The sequence below is a fragment of the Salvelinus sp. IW2-2015 genome, linkage group LG31 (assembly GCF_002910315.2).
Source record: "Salvelinus sp. IW2-2015 linkage group LG31, ASM291031v2, whole genome shotgun sequence".
In the NCBI taxonomy this organism is placed as follows: domain Eukaryota; kingdom Metazoa; phylum Chordata; class Actinopteri; order Salmoniformes; family Salmonidae; genus Salvelinus; species Salvelinus sp. IW2-2015.
The window spans coordinates 31,047,728-31,066,188 of NC_036870.1; the positions used below are offsets into that span (position 1 = coordinate 31,047,728).

Genomic DNA, 18,461 nt, shown 5'->3' on the forward strand with positions numbered 1-18,461 from the left:
TGGGGGTTCTGTCATGGGGGTTTCTTGCATGAGGGTTCTGCCATGAGGGTTCTGCCATGAGGGTTCTGCCATGAGGGTTCTGCCATTGGGGGTTCTGCCATGAGGGTTTCTGTCATGGGGGTTCTGTCATGGGGGTTCTGTCATGGGGGTTCTGCCATGGGGGTTCTGCCATGAGGGTTTCTGCCATGAGGGTTCTGCCATGAGGGTTCTGCCATGAGGGTTCTGCCATTTGGGGCGTTCTGCCATGAGGGTTCTGCCATGAGGGTTCTGCCATGGGGTTTCTGTCATGGGGGTTCTGCCATGAGGGTTCTGCCATGAGGGTTCTGTCATGGGGGTTCTGCCATGAGGGTTCTGCCATGAGGGTTCTGCATAGGGGTTCTGCTCATGGGGGTTCTGCCATGAGGGTTCTGCCATGAGGGTTTTTCTTTCTAATGATTGATGGATATTGATTATTGCTGTTTTCTTCTCATTTTGCTGCTTCAGAACAGCAAACTCAGCTGCAAGGTAAGGCTACTCTATACGGCACTGTATAAGAGCAGCGTTAATAGCATCAGTTATCAGCAACAGTCATGCTTTCTCCACATCTCCATCTTGTGTGTTGGGATGCATGTTTATTATTCTGCTTCTGAACAGTCTTTTTCCCTCGTGTTGAATCAGTTTGGTTCTTTTCTGAATGTGACCTGTTGTTGTCAACTGGGAACTTTACAACATCCTGTTTGTCTCTGAGAAGAATGATCCGATAGTTCAGTTGTATGAGTCCTCGTCATGTTTTTTTTTTTTTTCATTGTGTAGAGATTTGCCTTGCACCTATTTCTGCCTGTTCTTCATACATGTTTGCATGAAAAACTTTGGATCATTTTGTGGGATCATTGTAATGTCGTTCCAGTATAGATTTGTCTTGACTTTATATGTTTTCAGGGTCTATTTTTATGTCAAGGTATTACGTGATCTTATTATCAACTCAGAGACACTTTAGTACACTAGAATTTCCCCACAGCCTCATTCTTCCGTAGCATTGGCTCAAGCCCCTTGTAATGTACACTAAACCCAAAGCCTGTGTAATCAATCCAATCCGAGGTATTCTGTGAGCTTGTTTTCAACTCTACATGCACTACATCCCATCCCTTAACAATGGCCCAAGCCCCCCCCCCCCCCCCTCTCTCCCTGTACGCTGAGGCCAAAGCTTCAGCAACCAACTGACCAATCAGAGGACGTCTCCCACTGAGCCGTCCCATAGTCCCCCTGGGGCGAGGCGTGAAAAATATGTAGTCATTACTGTGAACTGACCCGCCGTGCCTCTCAGCCAGATTAGATGTAATTACTCATTTCATTAGATTCATTATAATCGCCATGCCAACGGAATCGTTTCAGAAGCCAACCAATGGAAGAAGCCTTTTCTGTACCTGATAATTCTCTATGGACCCTGGTCAACAGTAGTGCACTAGATAGTGAATAGGATGTCATTAGCCATAGGACTCTGGTAAAAAGTAGTGCACTAGATAGTGAATAGGGTGCCATTTGGAACAATTTCTCTGTCTATCCAGATGTAAGATATGAATCTCATATGGACTACAGACTGTAAAGGATTAGATCTCACCTCATCAAGCGTTTATGGTTGGGTGTTCCACAGTACGTATTGTATGATTTATGGTTGGGTTCTACACACGTATGTATGGTTTATGGTTGGGTGTTCTACACCACGTATACTGTATGGTTTTATGGTTGTGGGTGTTCTACACCACGTATACTGTATGGTTTATGGTTGGGTGTTCTACACACGTATAACTGTATGTTTATGGTTGGGTGTTCTACACCACGTATACTGTATGTTTTATGGTTGGGTGTTTCTACACCACGTATACTGTATGTTTTGGTTGGCTGTTCGACGTAGTATACTGTGTGTTTTAGGTTGGGTGTTCTACACCACGTATACTGTGTGTTTTATGGTTGGGTGTTTCCCCACGTATACTGTATGTTTTATGGTTGGGTGTTCTACACCACGTATATGTTGTGTTTATGGTTGGGTGTTCTACACCACGTTATACTGTATGTTTTATGGTTGGGTGTTCTACACCACGTATACTGTGTGTTTTATGGTTGGGTGTTCTACACACGTTATCTGTATGTTTTATGGTTGGGTGTTCTACACCAACGTATACTGTATGTTTTTATGTGGGTGTTCTACACCACGTATACTGTATGTTTTATGGTTGGCTGTTTCGCACAGTACGTATACTGTGTGTTTTATGGTTGGGTGTTCTACACCCACGTATACTGTACGTGTTTATGGTTGGTTGTTCTACACCAGTATAGTGTGATACTGTATGTTTTATGGTTGGGTGTTCTACACCACGTATACTGTACGTTTTATGGTTGGGTGTTCTACACCACGTATACTGTACGTTTTATGGTTGGTTGTTCTACAGTACGTATACTGTATGTTTTATGGTTGGGTGTTCTACAGTACGTATACTGTACTGATGATGACATGCTGAGAAAAAAAGTTACACGTGATTATCATTCGTACTCGTCCCTTGAACCACATATGAGAGAGAACATTAAACCATGGGGATGTTATGTAAGGGCCATTGTAGATGAAGCTGTAGTAATGCCATTACAATGGTAAAGTGCATGCACTAAATGTATTTAGATCATGTATTTCTGCCAATCAGATGTACTGAACATGAATATAATATGATTTTATTCCATGATGGAGAAATGGGAAAGTGTAATCTTTGTGGATGGGGTGCAGACAGACTAGAGTATTCTACCTCTTAACATAGAGAATTGCTAGGGAAGGACTGGTGAACAGAATACAAATCAGGACCTCGTCTTCTAACATCAAACACTCGTGTATTTCTTTCAATGTTTTAATATTTCAGAATGAGGATTGCATTCTTTATTAAAGACATCTCACATTAATTTCCCCCCATTCAACACTGAGCTTCATCCAAAAAACCTCTTCCCACGTATCCAGCCCCTCACCATGCTATACTTTAACCACACATGTGTGTTGGAAGTAGGTCCACATGCAGGGGACTGCAAAACAGGAAATGCCACTCTGAGATACAGTACACATGTGGCGTGTCTACCTCAGGGGAGGCCCAATGAGCTGAGAGGACACAGCTGGTGCACAGCATGTTGGGAGTTTAAACAAAGCAGAGTGATTGCGTTTTAATTGTGGCTGTCTGAAATGAGACGCAGACTGTGGAGTGAAACTCAGTATCTGCTAGAGGGCACTAATAAAAAGCAGTGGGACACTATAACTAATAATACCACTACTGCTACTACTATTACTACTACTACTACTATTATTATTACTACTACTATTACTACTACTACTATTATTATTATTACTACTACTACTACTACTACTACTACTACCACTACTATTATTATTACTACTACTATTACTACTACTACTACTACTACTACTACTACTATTATTATTACTACTACTACTATTACTAATAATAATAATAATACCACTACTGCTACTACTACTACTACTATTATTATTACTACTACTATTACTACTACTACTACTACTACTACTACTACTATTATTACTACTATTACTACTACTAATAATAATACCACTACTGCTACTACTATTACTACTACTACTACTACTACTACTACCACTAATAATACTAATACTACTGTCTACTACTACTACTACTACTACTACTACTACTACTACTACTACTACTACTACTAATAATAATAATGTTACTACCACTACTACTACTACTAATAATGTGACTACTACTACTACTAATAATGCCGCTACCACTACTACTAATAATAATAATAATAATGCTACTACCACTACTACTAATAATAATAATGCTTCTAGTGTCTACTACTTGTACTACTACTGCTGCTACTAATACTACTACTACTAGTACTACCTCTACTTCTACTACTTGTTGACTGTTATGAGGACTAGAATAGGATTGCAATTAGGCCTATGGGAGGGTGTAAACAACTATGTCTTCTTCCCATTCTATTCTTCTTGCTTTTCCAAACTGGTTCCTAGAAGCCATGAGACTTTTAAGAGCCTTAAACAGTGAGATCACAAGGCCAGTATTCGTCTCAGTAAACAAACAACAACCTACTATGTAGTGCTCAGTCATTTCGAGTTGTTTATTATGACCAGCTAGTGCAGGGAGATATGGAGGGCAGACAAAAACAAGTAGAGGGATTGAGAGAAAGAGATTATTAGTTGCTTCAACTAACCCTGAATTGTCCATTATTCCATTCATGACTTCTACACTTTCTTGACTAGCTAACTATCACATTCATTTGTTTTGTTTTCTTGAGTTTCCTGATGTATACGCAATGCACCTTTTAGCTGCCGTGTACAGAGCATTCTGAAAGTATTCAAGACCCCTTGACTTTTTCCACATCTTGTTAAGTTACCGCCTTATTCTAAAATTCATTCGTTTTTTTCCCCCCTCCATCAATCTACACACAATACCCCATAATGACAAAGCAAAAACAGATTTTTAGAAATGTTTGCAAATAAAAATGTAAATTAATCCATTTTAGAATGAGGCTGTAACATTTAAAAAAAAATTAAAGGAAAAAGTCAAGGGGTCTGAATAATTTCAGAACATTAACATAAATAAAACTGAATCATGTGAAATAAAACGAATCTAAAAAAATGCCTCCCGTTGCCTAGCGACTAAGAAGACCCAGTGGCTGGAGAAGGAGGAGAAGGCGAGGCGTCTGAGGGAGAGTCAGCTGGAGGAACGTAGGAGGAGGCTGGAGGACCAGAGACTGAAGCTTGAGAAACGCAGAGCCCTCCTGGAAGAGAAACAGAGGCAGAAACTAGAGAAGAACAAGGTGGGGTCGGGAGGAGGGTCACCTTCAAGATCTCTCTGTTGCTCAAGTGTTGTGTTCAGTTTTGTAGGTAGTTTTGTTACAGGCTAGGGTACAACATACTGTACCTAAGCGTATATCTTTGCAAGGTAAAGCTCTGCCTTATCTCAGCTCACTGGTCACCATAACAACACCCATCCGTAGCACGCGCTCCAGCAGGTATATCTCACTGGTCATCCCCAAAGCCAACATCTCCTTTGGCCACCTTTCCTTCCAGTTCTTTGCTGCCAATGACTGGAACGAATTGCAAAAATCGCTGAAGTTGGAGACTCATATTTCCCTCACTAACTTTAAGCATCAGCTATCTGAGCAGCTTACCAATCGCTGCAGCTGTACACAGCCCATCTGTAAATAGCCCATCCAACTTCCTACCTCATCCCCATATTGTTTTTTGGTTTTTGGTCTTTTGCACACCAGTATTTCTACTTGCACATCATCATCTGCACATCTATCACTCCAGTGTTAATTTGCCAAATTGTAATTACTTCGCTACTATGGCCTATTTATTGCCTACCTCCTTACTCCATTTGCACACATTGTATATAGACTTTTCTATTGTGTTAATGACTGACTGTACTTTTGTTTATCCCACGTGTAACTCTGTGTTGTTTATTGTCGCACTGCTTTGCTTTATGTTGGCCAGGTTGCAGTTGTAAATGAGAACTTGTTCTCAACTGGCCTACCTGGTTAAATAAAGGTGAAATTAAAAAAATACATATAAGTGTTTGCTGAATACAAATATAAAAACTCAGCTTTTGCTTTGTGGGGACAAGATCACAGGGTACATACACAGAGTGGTTGGAGGTTCTAGAAACATTACACGTTGAGGTCCTCAGTAGCTGTTTGAGTGAGTCAAAGTTTGGTCTCCCTTTTATCCCACCACAGGAGCGTTATGAGGCGGCCATCAAGAAGTCAACCAAAAAGACTTGGGCTGAGATCCGTCAGCAGAGATGGTCCTGGGCTGGCGGCCTCAACCAGACCTCGCGCAGACAAAGTGAGTAGCACTGGAACCACATAGAACCTCATAGAACCACATATTACTACATAGACCTGAACCACCTAGGACCACATAATGTCTCGTACAACTGCTCACACAGTTCCCTCATTGAGCAGCATAGAACAGGACAGAGACGTTCTAGACTAACTAATGTTGATTTACAGTGTCCTACAGTTTGGGTGCCGTAGGGGTGGGAGTGTAATTTGGTTAAGGGGTGGTAAAGTTCTCATCTGAGGACTATTAGAATAGCTAGATGAGTCATTATATAATTKATGTTTACTAACAATATGTTGCCTATCACTAGGTCACTATTTCTACTTGGCTTCAGTAATCACTGAATGACCGAGTACCATCATGATAATAGACTAGATTTGTATTGATCCTTCTCATCTGAACTGTTTCTCTGACTCCAGATTCTAACTGTTCAGTAGAATCCAGATATAGGAGACAGAGGGGAATATGTGGAGGGTGTCATGTAAATGTTTCATTAGACTTTCTGTGTGAACTGCAAGGTGTTGAGTTTATCACAGAGCTGTGAGGAACGTTCTCAGCGTTCAGTGTGCCAACTGTCTCCTACAGTACACTATGCTGCTCAGTCCAACAATGACGCAAGCTTGTGAAAGGCAGGCCTTCTCTTGGATTGTGACCTTGAGGTCAAAAACCTTCTCTCCTCTCTGAAGTCTGAAATAAGAATGAGCGTGTGTGTGTTTGTGTTTGTGTGTTTGTTTGGTTTGAACTGCGAAGACAATCTACACCATTTTGTGTTCTCTAGAAAAATTTGTTTCTGGGTTTTAGACGCCATCTGTTTCTGGGGTTTAGACTCCATTTGTTTCTGGGTTTTAGACTCCATTTGTTTCTGGGGTTTAGATGCCATCTGTTTCTGGGTTTTAGACTCCATCTGTTTCTGGGGTTTAGATGCCATCTGTTTCTGGGTTTTAGACGCCATCTGTTTCTGGGTTTTAGACGCCATTTGTTTCTGGGTTTTAGACGCCATCGGTGTTTCTGGTTTTTTAGACGCCATTTGTTTCTGGGGTTTAGATGCCATTTGTTTCTGGGGTTTAGACGCCATTTGTTTCTGGGTTTTAGACGCCATTTGTTTCTGGGGTTTAGACGCCATTTGTTTCTGGGTTTTAGACGCCATTCATAAACCCAGTCACTTCAGTCATGTAACTTTCTCAGATATACCCCAAACCTTTTCGAGTGCCCTAAACTACAATGAATCAGTGAATCAATGAATGATGTGGTCCCACTCTCCTATAAGCTCTGTCAACTGCATGATCCAGACCGACAGACAGACAGTCAGTGGGCGAGCTCATCGACAGTAGGCCTACGTCTACAGTACATCCTTGGGTTCCCCACCCCGCCAGCCTTGTGAACAGTTGTTGTCTGTTGCGTTCTCTCTGGTGCAGGCAGATGTTCGGCCTCTACTGTCAACTTACCGAGACAGGTGGACCCTGTCATTAACAACAGGCTGTCCAAGTCCTCTGCCACCCTCTGGAACTCCCCCAACAGAAGTAAGGATGACCGACCCGCGTCAATGTCCACCAYGCCTTTATATCAGTCCCCCTCCTCCCCCACTCCCTTCTCCTCTCAGATCCTCCTTACTACCTGGTTTTAGTTTTTTGTTTTAACTGTGGCCTGGTGGCCTGCCTGCCTGCCTGGTGGCCTGCCTGCCTGCCTGGTGGCCTGCCTGCCTGCCTGCCTGTTGCCTGGTGACCAATCATTTCCTATCCTTACAACACTACATTACCCGTCTCACATCCCCGCTCTCGTGTGCATCATGGTTTTGTTGATTTGATGTTGTTGAATTTTTGATCAGACCAGACATCTATATTATTCCATATTTTGTGATCATTTCTTTCCTCTATTGGTGTATATAGGTTTCTGTCACTTCAGTCACGACACCCTTCTATTCCACACTCATTGGTTGTCCTCCACTCTGCTGTTGGTCATAAGCTGTGCTGGTGTGGAGGTGGTAGAGGTGGAGGTGGTGGAAGTGTGGTGGAAGTGTGGTGGAAGTGTGGTTGAGGTGTGGTGGAGGTGGTGTGGTGGAGGTGGTGTGGTGTGGTGTGGAGGTGGTGTGGTGTGGTGTGGTGGTGGTAGAAGATGTGTGGTGGTGGTAGAGGTGTGGTGGTAAGAAGGTGTGGTGGTGGTAAGAGGTGTGGTGGTGGTAGAGGTGTGGTGGTAGAGGAGGAGGAGGTGTGGTAGAGGTGTTGGTGGTGGAGGTGGTGGAGGTGGTGGGTGGTGGAGATGGTGGTTGGAGAGAGTTGTTGCGTGGTGCAGAGTGTGGTGGGGAGAGTGTGGTGGTGGTGAGAGTGTGGTTGGGAGAGTGTGGCGTGGGTGGAAGTTGTGGTGTGGTGAGGAGTGGGTGCGTGGTTGTGAGAGGTGTGCGTGGGTGACGAGGTGGTGTGTGGGTAGAGGTGTGTGTGGGTAGAGGTGTGCGTGTGTGTAGAGGTGTGGGGTGGTGGAGGGTGAGGTGGTGGAAGGTTGGTTGGTGGTTGGTTAGAGGTGGTAGAGGTGTGGTGGTGGTGGTAAGAGGTGGGTGGAGGTGTGGTGGTGGGAGGTGGTGGTGGGTGTGTGAGGAGGTGGTGGACGTGTTGGAGTAGTTGAGGTGGAGGGTGGTGGTGGGTGGTGAGGTGGTGGAGTTGGTGGATGATGGTGGAGGTGTGGAGATGAGCGAGGTGTGGTGGAGGTGGGAGATTTGGTGGTGGAGGCGGTGGTGAGGGTGGTGTAGAGGTGGTGGAGGTAGTGTGTGGTGTGTGGAGAGAGTAGTGGGGAAGTGTGGTGAGAGGTGGTGGGTGGGTGGGAGTATGGTGGTGGACGGTGGAGGTGTGGTGAGGTGAGGTGTCGAGTGGTTGGGAGGTGTGGGTGGTAGGATGAGGAGGTGGTGGAGGTTGTGTGGTAGAGATGTGTGGAGGTGTTGAGGAGTAGTAGGTGGGTGTGTAGGAGTGGTGTGTGTGGTGCAGAGTGTGGTGGTGGATGTGATGGTGAGAGGTGTGGTGGATGGAGAGGGTGTGGGGTGTGGTGAGGAAGATGTGAGGTGTCGTAGGGGGGTTGGTGGTGGTAGGTGGTGGAGGTGGTGGTGGATGGTTAGGAGTGGTGGTGGATGGTGCGTGTGAGGTAGTGTGAGAGGTGAGTTGGTGGTGAGAGGTAGGTGGAGGTGGTGGGCTGGTGTAGAGGTGTGGGTTGAGTAGAGGTAGTGGTGGAGGAGTGGTGAGGAGTGGTGTGGTAGGAGGTAGGTGGGGTGTGTGAGGAGGAGGTGGTGGTGTGTGGGTAGAAGGATGGTGGAAGGTGGATGGTGGTAGGAGAGGTGGTGGTGGTGGGAGGAGGTAGTGGTAGAGTGGTGTAGGATGTGGTGTGTGGGATGGTTGTGGAGGGGTAGGTGGATGGTGGTGAGAGTAGTGGTGGAGGTGGAGGAGGTGTGGTGGAGGTGGTGGTGGTGGTAGAGGTGGGTGGGGAGGTTGTGGGTGTGGTGGCAGTGTTCAATGATGGTGGGTGGTTCGGTGGTGGATGGGTCTTGAATTGATGTGGTAATGTTCATCTAATTGCTAGAAGGGGGATATCTCCATTTTGGCTTGGAAGAAGACTAGTGTAATGGTAAATGGTCAGAATAATGTGGGAATGTAAATGTCAGAATAGAGTCATGTAGATAGATAGTGAATGTAGATAGAGTAGTGTAATGTAGATTAGATTAGGTGTCATGTCAGATGCAGATAGTGTACATGTAGATAGATAGTGTCATGTACGATTAGATAGTGTTAATGTAGAATGTCAGATAGTGTCATGTAAATGGTGTGGTGGTTCATTTCATTCTACTAATAAAATGAGGAGAAGGACAAAACTTATCACACAAGTCAGAGTGTCATACTTAAACCCTAAACTTTATTAGTGAGAGTTTTGCAATAGCGATGGGCTGGTCGAGATCACCCTCAGAATGACCTTCGTTGAGACAGAAGTACAAAGGTATTTTATAGCCAAGATACACACCTTTCAACCTACATGACGAGGGACAACGCCGATATATAGAATTAAGGTCACAAGGTTAAGATCTGTATGAAAGATGCTATAATTCACAGCAGAGGAGGTATCGTGCTGGTAGGAAAACAGTCATTTTTGTCTACAGCCCAGGGTCGGCCCTGGGGTCATTCTCCCCTGGTACCCATATAGAACAGAAAGCCTTAACTCCATGCTTTGGAATGCTCTTTTAGGTTTTATCAGCCCCACAGGAGACCTTGTCAAATCTCCTGTCAGCTGTTATCTGCCCAGAGGCCCATCCTCAGGAGAACACACACTACAATAGTTATACGATACTATATTCCTGTTACCTAAAACAACAATTTGATGCAATAGAGGAGTTCTTATACGGAAATAATCTGGGCATTTCCACCATAACGTGTAAAGATAGTGTATATGTAAAAGTCAGATAGTGGTAATGTAAATGGTCAGGATAGTCGTCTGATGAACTCCTATCTAACTTATCACATGTACAGTAATACACATGTAGAGGAGCTCTGGAGGTAGGTAGAGGAGATCTAGGTTCAGGTTAGAGGAGATCTAGTAGGTAGAGGAGATGCTAGGTAGGAGGAGATCTAGGTAAGAGGAGATTAGGTAGAGGAGATGCTAGGTAAGAGGAAGATCTTAGGTAGGGAGGAGAATCTTCGATGGGGAGATCTTAGATGGCCGGAGATCTTAGATGGGAGGCGATCTTAGATGGGAAGGAGATCTTAGATTGGAGGAGATCTTGAGGATGGAGGAGATCTTAGATGCAGGAGATCTTAATGGAGGAAATCTGGGAGATAGGGGGGATATCTTAGGGAAAGGAGATCTTAGGAATTAAGAGAGGGTCATGCAGGTTGCTATATCATATTCCATTAGCTCCGTTCATCCGATTGGTTTTAGATGGCTTCCAAAGTCCTCTTCCCCCTCTGGAAACTGTCGCCATCAGAAGTTGTCACTGTCCACTCATAACTGACTACATGCAGTCAGCTTTTATTGATCCTTCCGACAAATTCATACTATCAGTCAGTCCAATCTAAAATATTTACACAGGAAGTGTCCTCTCTCAGCAGACCGATAATATTCCAGGATCTGCCATATGAAATCAGTCGACTTAGCACAGTTAGAATGTTCTGGCTGTGGGGATATACGTATGCCTTAAAATAGCCTGATGTTTTTTAGAGACGCGGGCAGGACTTATTTCCCAGGTGTGGTCACTCTATCCAGGCAGCAGCAGTAAATGTCTTGCCGCATTGAAGGGGGAAAAATAAGCGGTCTCACTGTTGCTTAGCAACAGGCCCCGGGCCTAGTGGGGTTTAATTAACCATAAAAACCTTGTGTTGAAAATTAATCTATCCAAAATACAGCCAGAGGGTGACCCCCTGGTCATTAAATCAATATGAACCAGCTCAGTTTTTATGAGATAGTCAAAAAGCTTTTCAGTGGTTTTCCATTTTCCCTGATCGGTGCCATCCTAAATGTGTTTTACATGCCATCGGCAGAAGAAGGTGTACGACTCAACGCTGTATCATCAGCTTCACTTGGTGTTGCTGTTGTGATTGTGAAACTTTCTGTGCTTGGGTGAACTGTGTGCGTGACTGTGTGTTGCGTAACGGTTGACTGTTGTGTGTGGTGTGTGACTGTTTGTGGTGGTGTGGTGACTGCGTGTGTGCCGTGTGCGTGTACCGCATTCAATGTTTGGTTATTAGCAGGATAATGCCTTAAGAGGACATGTTGAGATGTTCCTCTATAAAACAGCATTTTTTCTGATTCCATTTTCTGGATTCGCAGTCTGACTTCATTGCTGAGCAAAGAGTCCCAGCGGGGCAACATTCTGTGGTGGCCATGCATCAGTCCTTAAAGAGTCAACGGGGGCACCATTTCTGTGTGGCAAATGCCATCAGTTAAAGAGTCGGGGAGGAGCGGGGGCAACATTCTGTGTGGCATGCCGTGGGCCGTTAAAGAGTCAATGGGGCAAGACATTCTGTGTGGGCCAAGTCCATCAAGTTAAAGACGGGCCAATTGGGGGTGCCACATTCGTGTTGGCATGGCCATGCAGTTAAAGAGTCAATGGGGCAACATTCTGGCTCGGTGGCCTGCCGGTCCGTTAAAGAGGGGTCCAATTGGGGCAGAGGGCATTCTGTGTGGCATGCCCGTCCGTGTAAGAGAGTCAATGGGCACAATTCTGTGTGGCAATGCCATCAGTTTAGGGAAGAGTCAATCGGGGCAACATTCTGTGGTGCATGTCGTAGTTAAGAAAGAGTCAACGGGGCACCCTTCTGTGTGGCATGGACCGTCAGGTTAAAGAGTCCAAATGGGGCCCAACATCTCTGTGTGGGCATTGCCCATCAGCTTAAAGAGGTCAATGGGCGCATACATTTCTGTGTGGCAAATGCCGTTGGTTAAAGAGTCAATGGGCAACTATTCTGTGTGGCATGCCATCAGGTTTCGAACGAGTCAATGGGGGCAATATTCTGTGTGGATGCGATCAGTTAAAGAGTCAAACTGGGGCAACATGTCTGTGTGGCATGGGCCGTCAGTTAAAGAGTCAAATGGGGAAACATTCTGTGTGGCATGCCATCAGTTAAGGCATACTAGAGAGAAGCTGAGTGATCCACAACGAGTTTGTGTCCAAACTGCACCGCATGGGATACCATGAAGTATACAGTAGTGTGCACTTTTTATTTTAAACCACGAGCCGCTTGGGGGCTGGGTAAAAAAAGAAGGGCACTAAATAAAGGGTTTATGGTAACCGTTTGGGAAACGCTCCTTAGCTCGCGAACCTTGATCTAACAATTAGGGCCCACAGCCATAAATCGAAGGTTATATAGGCAGTGGAGTCTCTATAGAATGCTGTTTACTTGTGAATGCCCTATGTTAGACATTAATTTGATACGATATATCATGGCCCATTGAAGATGCTGAAGATGCAGTTACACTAGAATAAGTTTTATGAAGAGCACTCAGGTCATACTCTTTAGCCTACTGGAGGTACTAGTAAATACGGAACGTGTCCGCCTATTCTCATCTCAAATCTTCAAAGGTTGGGTCATTTCTCACGGCTAAATCTCCTCCCACACAAAAATCTCCACAGAGGGCTCTCACACAGAGGGCTCTCACACAGAGGGGCTCTCACACAGAGGCTCTCACCACAGAGGGCTCTCACACCAGAGGCTCTTCACACCAGGAGAATCTCACAAGAGGCTCTGACAAAATTCCCCAGTCTGGTTCCATCATACAACGTAACACCTTTCACCCACACACTGTTTTGGTAACTTCGAAATTTAGCGTTCGTTTTTAGGGAACAAATGATTTCAGGGGGACTCCCGACGTTTCAAAAGCCATTTGCTCCCATGACATTCGGCACATTTGTTGCAGTTATGAGTTGTTCTTGAGTGGTTTGTCAGTGATGACCGGGTGTCCCAAGGATGGCACCTATTCCCACATCAGTTGCACTTACCTTCTAAACAGACGCCCTGTGGACCCTGGTTCAAAAGTAAGTCACTATGTTGGGAAAGGGTGCCATTTGGGACAATCCCGCCTAACATATAATATGAAGAACAAACATATGAATTCTGAACAATGGCATAAGAGTGAGTCCTTACTCCAGCATCCCAGGAGTAACGTAGGCTCTAATGCCTGAGGATGCTGAGTGTAGCATGCCTCTGTCCAAGCCCTGGCTAGGTCTGGCCTGGAGCGTAGGCCTGCTAGACAGTCCATGGCTTTATGGGTGGTGTTGTTTTTTGAATGAACAAGTCATTTGGGAAGAGAACTACATGATTTCTAACATTTTCAATGTATGTTTGTACGGGATAACACTGGTCCAGGACCCCGTCCAAACCACATGCTTACGCACAGGTTCTTCTCGACAAAGGCAACACATAAGCCAGGGAATAATAAAAATATAGTTAGGACGAACATAAAGTAAATGTCTCAGTAGACTACGAAATAAACATTTTAGCATACGTGATTATATACAGGAAAGCACAATTTATAGTCCCAAATTTTACACCATGTATGTGGAAAGGCAAGTAAGTTTGTTATTTCTTTTTGTATGGCGGGAAATGTAGCAGTTGAGCAGTTATAGTGTTATGTGTGTGTATTCTGTGACGTTAATGAAGGTATGGTGACATTAAACACGTACACTGAAAAGTTTTGGATGGACCTACTTATATTCACGGGTTTTTTCTTTGATTTTTACTATTTTCTACATTGTAGAATAACAGTGAAGACATCAAAAACTATTAAATAACACAGTATGGAATCATGTAGTAGAAAAAAAAATGTTACCCAATCAAATTTTACATTTGAGATTCTCAAAAGTAGCCACCCTATGCCTTGAATGACTGCCACACTCTTGGCAATTCTCTCAACCAGCCTTCAACCTGGACCTGCTTTTAACAGTCTTGAAGGGGAGAGTTCCAGCATTGTTGGCTGTTTTTTTGCCCTTCACTCTGCGGTCCGCGGAACTCACCCCAAACATCCTGAGATTGGAGTTCAGGTCAAGGTGATTGTGGAGGACGGTCATCATGATGCCGCACTCCATCACCCTTCCTTCTTGGTCAAATAGCCCTTACACAGCCCTGGAGGTGTGTTTGGGTCGTTGTCCTGTTACAAAACAAATGATAGTCCCCTAAGCGCAAACCAAGATGGGATGGTGGTATCGCTGCAGAATGCTGTGGTAGCCATGCTGGTTAAAGTGTGCCTTGAATTCTAAATAAATCACAGACGTGGTACACTAGCAAAAGCATCTCCAACACCATCAACACCTCCTCCTCCATGCTTCACGGTGGGAACCACTCATGGCGGAGATCACCGTTCACCTACTCCTGCGTCTCGAGACAGACACAGTGGTTTGGAAACCAAAAAATCTCAAATTTGGACTCAGATTTCCACAGTCCTAATCGTCATTGCTCTTGTTTCTTGGCCCAAAGCATGTCTTCTTCTATTATTTGTTTCCTTTAGTAGTGGGTTCTTTGCAGCAATTCGAGGCCATGAAGGCTGAATTCACGCAGCCTCCTCTGAACAGTTTGATGTGAGATGTGTCTGTTACTTGAAACTCTGTGAGACATTTATTTGGGCTGCAATTTCTGAGGCTGGTAACATTTATCCTCTGCAGCAGAAGGTAACTCTGGGTTTTCCTTTCCCTGTGGCGGTCCTCATTGAGAGACAGTTTCATCATAAGCGCTTGAATGGTAATTTGCGACTTCGGCACTTGACAAACTTCAACGGTTCTTGACAATTTTTCGGTATTGATGACCTTCATGTCAGTTGATGGTTGTCGTTTCTCTTGCTTATTTGAGCTGTTTCTTGCTTATAGGGATTCTGGCTTGGTCTTTTAACTAAATAGGGCTAGTCGTTCTGTATAGACACACCCTAACCTACCTTGTCACAGTGGACGCAACTGATTGGCTCAAAACGCATTAAGAAGGAAAGAGAATTCCGACAAATTAACTTTTTAAACAAGGCACACCTGTTTCATTGAAATGCCAATTCCAGGTGACTACCCTCCTGGAATGGTTTGAAGAATGGTTTGAGAGAATGCCCAAGAGTGTAACAAAGTTGTCATCAAAGGCAAAGTGTGGGCGTACTTTGAAGAATCTCAAATATAAGGAGTATATTTTGATTTGATTTAAGCACTTTTTTGGTTACTACATGATGTCTATACGGTGTGTTATTTCATAGTTTTTGGATGTCTTCATATTATGTCTACAATGTAAATTTTTTTTTTTTTTTTAAAACGTTTAAAAAAAATGGCTATGAGTAGGTGTGTCCAAACTTTTGACTGGTAGTGTTAGCATGGTGGTGAAACTCTCCCAGATTTCGTCCCACCTGTCCATTCATGTTTAACGGAGTGAAGTCCTGGTCTCTACAGTATGTCAGTAACAGTGGTCAGGGGTGAAATAGCTTAACAAGTTTATTAAAAGTGTGATCAGAACAGTGATCAGGGGTTTGTGTTGTGGGGATGAAATGCTTGTGCCTGCAGTGTTGTCAGTGAGCGACCTGGGGAAGCGGTGGGGGTAACGCTGGGTGGTGCCACTACTGGGGGGTCTGATTCTGCGGGACTCTGAAGGGTGTGGTTGTGTGGTGTGTAAGAGCCCCAGGACTGACAGCGCGCCCTCGGGTTGTGCTCTGCCAGCCCCGCAAGATTCTGCGTCTTAAGTCCGTCGGGGAGAGCCGCATCGTGGCGAGGCTCATGACTCCTCACCCTGTCCCCTTCCTGGCGCCGTAGCCGCAGCGCCGTGAACCCTGATCACAGTCAGCGACTCCCGGACCCCTGGTGAGTGGCCTCTGACCCCTTACAGGAACCTTTATCCTTTCCTCTTCACCTTATATTTTCAAGGGAAGGGGAATTAACGGAGCATCCGCCAGACTAAACCACTAGTTACAGTACAGTAATACCGCCGACTACCACTACCGTTCAGTATACACCAGACTACACTAGTTACAGTACAGTATAGCCCCAGACTAGCCACTAGTTTTACAGTATACACCAACTACCACTAGTTACAGTAACAGTACTACACCAGACTACGGTACCACTAGTTACAGTACAGTATACACAGACCTACTTACTAGTTTACAGTATACACCAGACTACGCACTATTTACAGTTAGCAGTATACACGCAGACTACCAACTAGTTCACAGTACAGTATACAGCAAGACTACACTAGTTACAGTATACACCAGGCTACCCACTAGTTACAGGTATACACAAGACGACCACCTAGTTACAGTATCATACCAGACTACACTCAGTTGTACAGTACAGTATAATACCAGACTACCGGACTAGTTTTACAATATCCACCAGACTACACTAGTTACAGTAATATACCAGACTACCACTAGTTACAGTATAGCACCAGACTACCACTAGTTTACAGTATACACCAGACTACTACTTAGGTTACCATGTACAGTATACACCGAGAACTACCACTTAGGTTACTTTATGGTAATATCTATTCAGACTCTACTAGTTTACGTAAGTATCAAACCAGACCTACCACTAGTGGGTACAGTACAGTATACACCAAGACTACCACTAAAGTTACAGTATCACACAGAACTACCACTAGTTACAGATACACAGAACACCACTAGTTTACAGTATACTCACCAGACCCTACATCTAAGGTACGTATACACCAGACTCCACTAGGTAAATATACACCAGACTACCACTAGGTACAGTAATACACCAGACTACCACTAGTTACAGTAATAACCAGCCAAGAACTACCACTAGGTAAGTTACACCAGAACTACCAACTAGGTTACAGTAATATACCAGACTACCCCACTAGTTTACGTAACCGTTATACCAGGCCAGACCTACCACTAATTTAACAGTACAAGTATACACCCAGAACTAACCAACCTTAGTTACCCGTACAGTCATACCACACCCGAGAGCTATTAACACTAGGTACAGGTCATACACCAGACTACCAACTAGTTAACAATATACACACCGAGACTACCACTTAGTTACAGTATACACAACCAGACTACCATTAGTTCAGTATACAACCAAGACTACCACTAGTTACAGTATACGACACCAGACTACCACTAGGTACAGTAATACACCAGACACCACTAGGTACAGTTACAGTATACACCAGAGCTACCCACAGGTACAGTACCGTATACACCAAAGACTACCACTAGTTACAGTACAAGTATACACCAGACTAACCACTAAGTTACAATTAGTATGGAGGCACCAGACTACCACTAGTTTAGCAGTATACACCAGGATCTACACTAGGTAACAGTAGACACCAGACTACCCACTAGGTAAGTACAAGTCAATACACCAGAACTGACCAACTAGTTACAGTAAAGCAGTATACACCAGACTACTACTAGTTCCACACGTAATAGCACCCAGCCTACCACTAGTTACAGTATACAACCAGACTACCACTAAGTTACAGTACAGTATACCATCCAGACTACCACTAGTTACAGTATACACAGACTACCACTAAGTTACAGTATAATAACACCAGACTCCACTCGTTACAGTACAGGTATACAACCAGACTACTACTAGTTAGCAATAATAGACACCAGACTACCACTAGGTTCCAGTATAGGCACCAACTACCCCTAGTTTACAGTAATAATACCAGACTACCACGAGTTAAGTATACACCAGACGTACACTAGTTACGAGTATAAATACGAGACTACCACTAGTACAGTATACACCAGACTACCACTAGTTTACAGTCATATAGCAGACTACCACTAGTTTTACAGTATATACACCCAGAACTACGGTAACCACTAGTTAACAGTACAGTATACACCCAGACACCACTAGGGTAGCAGTAACAGTAATACACCGGCAGACTACCGTATACAACGAAGACTATACCCACTAAGTTAACAGTATAACAAACTCAGAACTAAGTTAGGTTATACCCGACTGATTTTCGCAGGTGATATACGGAAACCAGACACCGGCGAGACCTGAATAATAATATAGATAGCCACGTACGGCACTTAGTTTGTTACCAGTATAGATGGAAGGGTATAGGAACGGTAGAGACCGCACGACCCG

The 18,461-nt window shown here is 44.3% G+C and overlaps 1 protein-coding gene across 1 annotated transcript in view; it reads left to right on the forward strand.

Annotated features, from left to right (window-relative positions):
• Window positions 1-18,461, forward strand: part of LOC111955796 (MAP7 domain-containing protein 1-like) — a 94,225-nt gene that overhangs the window by 58,491 nt on the left and 17,273 nt on the right. Inside the window, exons 5-8 of the mRNA XM_070436289.1 lie at window positions 484-504; window positions 4,688-4,851; window positions 5,773-5,881; window positions 7,294-7,398. Of these exons, the coding sequence (XP_070292390.1) occupies window positions 484-504; window positions 4,688-4,851; window positions 5,773-5,881; window positions 7,294-7,398 (399 nt within the window). The remainder of the gene's footprint in view (window positions 1-483; window positions 505-4,687; window positions 4,852-5,772; window positions 5,882-7,293; window positions 7,399-18,461) is intronic.